Raw genomic sequence first — 5678 nt, 5'->3', positions numbered from 1 at the left:
TCAGTATGAGCAATACTGTCGATACCATGTCTTGAATTTGTTAATTTCCTATTTTTATCAGTTACTAACCTGTAGCCAGGTTCAAAGTTCAAAGAGCATATGCTTAAAAAGAGTCTCTGAACCAGATGAGTCGAGGAAAAACTAAGGTGGTTACGAAATCTGTCATGTAGTGACTTGGAATTTTTTTTTCTCGTGTTTTTAGAAGTCATACCCAATGGAATTATGGAGGAAAAATACGCATAATTAGATGTAGCATTTCTCTGGCGAATTGCACAATTAATAGATAGGAAAGAAAAATGGCCAAGCCTAACTATGCAAATTTATTATTTCTACTCTAGTAATTTTCAGAATCCATCTTTCAATTGGTCTTCTAAATTTCCTCAATTTATATGCTTTATATGTAATTTCAAGCAGAATTCTCGCTTCTTTGATGATCAATAATGAAGATGGATAGCACACCCTTTTTAGAACTGTCATCAGGTCCCATCATTTTGCATTATGCTCAACTTTTCTTCCTCTGTTTGGAACACCAGGGTAAACTCAGCACATTCATTTACACACGTTATTTCTTTCTTTAGTTGATTCCTATTCATTTTGACAGGTACCTCACTATATTTCCCATTTGTCTCCAATCCTTTTTAGCATCAGATTTCCACACCTTTTTTTCCTTTAACCGTGCTTTCCAATTTTACATAAGCTTTGCTCTCTTTGTAATGGCTGTTTGCATCATTAAAGTAATAAAAACAATATGCTCAGGGGGGGTTGTGAAAACAAAAGCCAGCTTTGCTTCCGATATTTTTCTAGCCACAATTGGTGGAATAGCCTGTTTGTCCCTATTAACATTTTCATTAGGACCTGTTCTTAGATTTCTTTGTTTGCCATTGAACTCTTCTCTCTCAAATCTTTAATCACCCTATCTTGTCTTTAAGTTACTTTCCAATATTCATTTTGATCAAAAGATCTTTTTGTTCCTTAACTTTTACAGTGAAAATATCAGCAAAAACGTAATGCAATTTTCTTGGGAGACCACAGAGCACAGAACAGGCAGGGGCCAAATTGACATGTGTCTTGAGAATCAGATTTTACGCACTTTGGTATTGCATTAAATAATTGTCTCTTTTTTTATCACTTCCCATTCCATCCACACATTTTAAAATGCTGATGACGAAGAAGAGTACCAAACCCGCAATCAACATCATCATGTCCCTGTGGTATTTTCATAAACATTTAGGCTTCTGACTTGCAAGTGCAACAAAACTTTTCAATTAGGAAAAATGAGAAAGAAGAAAAAAAATGCTCTCCTTTTCAGCTTCTCACTACTGTGCAAATTCCAGGTAGAGCACTAAAAAAACTGCTTGGATACATTTTGGAGATTGACATAAAATAAAGATAGAAATAGAAAGAGATATAGATATAGAGAGAGAGAGAGAGAGAGAGAGAGAGAGGAGTGGGCTAGTACGATTGGGCTGTCACCAATCTATTCAAGTCCACCCACCCACCCACCAACACCAACACCACCATTACCCACAACCATAACCTCCCCATTATTATGATGAGCCCATAGGAAAAATCTTTTCCCAGAATCTCAACAGTAGCAAATAGATTCCTAATTTCAGATTTTCCACGACCCAAATTTCCCATTCAGCATAACTGATGTCATTCAGTCATTCTCAATCTTCCCAATTCCCATACCCTCTTCCCAATCTTCAGACTTACTCTTTTCACCCTCCTTTGCTTCCAAAGAAAATAAAAAAATACAACTTTTTTTACCGCAACTTTGTCTCATTTGCGAGTAGCAAAAAAAAAAAAAAAATTCTATAATCTGCTCCATCAGAATTGTGTCAAAGTCGCAAACAAAAAAGAGTTGTGCTTCAGAACTACTCTTTGGTTCTCTTACCTTTGGCTTGGAAAGTTGGCCTGAAAATCTGGGATATTTTTCTTTTTAATATATATTTATTTTCTATATATTTTTTTTCAAGACTTCAAGTGGGTTAAAAACTTACAATAAGTCAGTACTGAGAACGTCACATCCACAGATCTTTATCCTCGGCGATCTCTCATCTGGTTGACATTAGAGTTATCTTGTTAGAATCCCACGTAAATTCTAATAATTACACTTCATTGAAAAAAATAATAATAATACATGCATGATTTATCACTAATGCAAGTATTAGTGTACATCATGACTTATCTAGTTGGCCATCAATTATTTGGTCAGCGGTGGCTTAATAATTGTTGCTTGAAAAGCAGCTCACCGTAATCGATTTGGAAGCTTGTTATCCAATAAAAGATGTCTGCAGTTAGAATGTAGTCAAATTTCTTTTTGAAGAGAGAGAGAGAGAGAGAGAGAGAGATAGTTCAAAGATTTTGGCCATTTGGCATTGTAGCAAATGGGATATTTCTCTAGCCACCAAACCTTTGGTTCCTCTCATTATATGTTGTATGGTTTGTATTAGAAAGCCTGAACTAGCACTTTCAACTTTCCAAATCAGAACCCACCCAAACCAGACTTAGATCACACTAGCCAAACTACATCAATTTGGTTATGTTTGGTTTGGTTGTGATTCAACTCTATGTTAAAAATAATGTCATACCAATCCCATCATGGTGTTCACTATATCCCCAAGATAATTATGGCCCACAACAAATCAAGCCCCTTAGGGTTAACGTGGTGAGCCCATTCACACAGCCACTGTAAGCAATCATATAAAGTACATTTTTTACATGGACCCAAATTCATATATCCCACTCTCAAGTCTCAAGCACCAAAATGAAAATTAAATAAACTACCAATCAATATAGTTGGTAGGAAAAGAAACTCATTAATAATAAGGAAAATGCTAACGAATACCCTTAAGGCACTGGTTAAGAATCCAATTAAAGAAAATTTTTATGGGAAAAGAAAAAAAAGCAATTAATGTTTTGACAGTTTTTTTTCATTTCCCATAAAAGTGATGTCAAAACTTTCTTTAACTGGATTCTTAATGAATGCCCTTAGGGTACTCGTTAGCATGACCCTAATAATAATTCAGATTTTTTTTTTAAGTATATAACCTAGCCACCTGATAATGCTTCTCTAAAAGTTAGATTAATCCAATGATATCATTTTCATGCAGACTGATTATTCCAAGCTAACATGTGCTTAACAACAACCATGTCAAACCCTAGAAGGGTTTTGATTCTTTTGAATCAAAGTATTTTATTTTTATAAAAATAATAAAGAATCAGTCTACTTGGGACCTGAGACCGAGGTCTCAAACTAACACTAGCATTAACCTGTCTGATTAGAGGAAACAACAAAATCATAATAGAAAAATATTAAGTTTAGTCACAACTCTTTCCATTATATATAATTTAATCCAGATAGTAATAATAACCATAAACACATATCGAGAATAACCACCACATATTTAAGAAGAGTCAACCATCCATTTTGGGAAATTTTTTATAAAAAATTGAAAAAACTGTCAAAATAGATAATTGCTTATTCTTTTTTTCATAAAAAAATTTCTAAAATAGTTTAAATGAATGTCATAAGAGCACAGTTAGTAAATCCAATTTAAGAAAAGCAATTCTCTAATAATAAAAAAAATAGTTAGTAGTGTACCATGTGATCGTGAGGGACTGAAGAAGAATAGTCATGTTGATGATGGTAATAGTGCTGGTAAGTTGACGAGGCATGATTATGATCATGATCTGGCAGCATGGACGGCACTGATTCATCCTCAGGCTGACACTCCAAGTTCACCCCAAACAGCCTAAGTATCTTCGAGTTCCCAACCGGCGTCGTTTGATTCTCAACAGGTGATGATGATGACTCTGCTGCAAAAAAAAACATTGAAAGTATAAGTACACGTGCATGTAATGGCTGTTAAGCTGTGTCTCAAATTGTTCAAAAATCCAGGATAATCCCTGTTCCTAAAATTAACGTTGTTTTTACGAGAAAAGAAAAGTTCACTCAGTACTGCCATGAATGTAACTAAAAAATTAATGCAACAACAAAAAAATAAAAATAAAAATAAAAAATCCCAATGTAGCGCGTGAATAACACGCATAGCAGACCACAGATTTGCCTTCTCCATCTCCAAGGGATGAACAACAACACACCTCCAAACAAAAACACATTCCTCCAAACCAATTGGAAGGTGTCTTTCACGCCTATACAATATACAAACATTAAAGCCTATACAATATTACTTTTCTTCTGGAAATAAAAGACAAGTCTTTTAGGATTTCAACTCATAGAGTTGAGTTATTTGACGTAGTCGATAAGAAAATTTATCCGTTTGAGTTAATTAGAATTTTTTATAGAGTCTGAAACAAACCTGGATAAAGACATGAGTCAGGTTGGTATGGGAGGGGGTGACTATGATGCTGATGCTGATGCTGATGATGCGTAGGATAAGGGTGCGTGTTATAGAAAGATCTGGTCCAGGCTTCAGAAACAGCCCCACTAGCACAGGCACTAGTAGTACTATTGTGTGCGACCACATCTCCACCACTGCTACCACCACCACCATAGCTGCTATCATGCGCAGCCACAGTTCCACGTCGTCTCCACCCAATGAACAATCGGTCACAGTCAGTACGGTGTCGATCAAACAAAACGACATCACCAGCATCGAGTCTCTTCTCCTTGACATAGCGGCTCCAGCCTTTGGTCAGCACGTAGCTCTGGCTGCTGTTCCAATACGAGTAGCGGAATCGCCAGCACTTTCCCGACTCGTCCTCGAAACTCAGTAGCAACCCCTTGTCGCTTGAGTCGCCGCCGAGTGGGAAGTACTTCTCCGCGTGTTGCTTTGGGATTACGAGGCGGTTCAGCTTGCCCACGTCGCTTGGTGTCAATGGCTTCTCGAACATGTGTTCTTTTTGCTGCGCTGCTGCTGCTTCTTCGTTTTCATGATGATCATCAGGTTGTTGTTGTTCGAATTCTTGGGGTTGACTGGGGGGGTTTTGGTCGTCAAGGTCTTCGTCGTTGTCGTTTTCATCGTTGAGGTTGAAGTTGAAGGGTGTGTTTGGGTTTCGAAACATTGGGTCCTGGGAATTTTGAGAGTTAAGCCAGGCTTGGTGATGTTGGTGATGATAGAGTTGGGGGTTCCAAGAAAGGTTTGGTTTTGAAGAAGATGAAGATGAAAAGGGGTTTTGATTTGGTTCCATGAAAGTGCTTTGTTGTTGTTGTTGATGTTGTTGATGATATTGTTGGAGTTGAAGTTGAGTCCACCAAAGTGTTTCTGGAAGGTCCGAAGAGTAATGGTTTATGGACATGTTTTTGAGAGAGAGAGAAAAAGGCTTTGGAGAAGCGTGATGATTATGGGTTTGATGTGGAAACTGTGGGAACTATTTGATGTAGCAGCAAAGATATGACAATGAGAGAGAGAGAGAGAAAGAGAGAGAGAGAGAGAGTAAGTAGGGGGGAAATGTAAGTACGAGAGTACTTTAAGGTTTTGCGTGATGAAAAATATACAATCATTAATTTCAGTGAAAATTTGATAGACATTCTCTCTTCTTCTTCTTCTTCTTTTTCTTTTTTTTTTTTTTTTTTTTTTTTTTTTTTTTTACTATTATTTTTCACATTATATAAGGGTTTGAAAAATGAGAAATATATAGTAATTATTTTGTTACCAAAATGATGTGAGAGGGATATAAATAATTGAAATTACTAAATTGGGCAGAAACAT

General features: G+C 36.4%; 1 protein-coding gene across 4 annotated transcripts; it reads right to left on the bottom strand.

The window, feature by feature from the left end:
• Positions 1 to 628: 628 nt before the first annotated feature.
• On the bottom strand, positions 629 to 5390 carry LOC115951334 (B3 domain-containing protein At2g36080-like). Of its 4 annotated transcripts, none has more exons than XM_031068541.1 (4): positions 4326 to 5389; positions 3608 to 3822; positions 2004 to 2061; positions 629 to 1206 (listed from the first exon to the last, which is right to left on the bottom strand). In XM_031068541.1, the coding sequence occupies exons 1-3, from the start codon at positions 5263 to 5265 to the stop codon at positions 2041 to 2043; spliced, it is 1176 nt and encodes a 391-aa protein (XP_030924401.1). In that variant the 5' UTR covers positions 5266 to 5389; the 3' UTR covers positions 629 to 1206; positions 2004 to 2040. The 4 variants fall into 4 exon arrangements, with proteins under 4 accessions (XP_030924401.1, XP_030924402.1, XP_030924403.1 ...); XM_031068542.1 differs by lacking the exon at positions 629 to 1206 and adding an exon at positions 1237 to 1925; XM_031068543.1 differs by lacking the exon at positions 629 to 1206 and having other exon boundaries at positions 1237 to 2061; positions 3608 to 3819; positions 4326 to 5390.
• Positions 5391 to 5678: the final 288 nt, after the last annotated feature.

Source organism: Quercus lobata, chromosome 7, assembly GCF_001633185.2.
Source record: "Quercus lobata isolate SW786 chromosome 7, ValleyOak3.0 Primary Assembly, whole genome shotgun sequence".
Lineage (NCBI taxonomy): Eukaryota > Viridiplantae > Streptophyta > Magnoliopsida > Fagales > Fagaceae > Quercus > Quercus lobata.
Note: the sequence above shows the minus strand (reverse complement) of the source record. Positions and strands in the feature narration are given on the sequence as shown.

What these genes read in the sequence shown, in the direction of transcription:
- LOC115951334 (XM_031068541.1), bottom strand. Translation starts at nt 5,265, where the DNA reads ATGTCCATAAACCATTACTCTTCGGACCTTCCAGAAACACTTTGGTGG. An exon ending in TGACTCATGTCTTTATCCAG is followed by an intron (nt 3,823 to 4,325) that starts GTTTGTTTCAGA and finishes TTTTTTTTGCAG; the next exon opens with CAGAGTCATCATCATCACCT. An exon ending in CAGTCCCTCACGATCACATG is followed by an intron (nt 2,062 to 3,607) that starts GTACACTACTAA and finishes AATGTCAACCAG; the next exon opens with ATGAGAGATCGCCGAGGATA.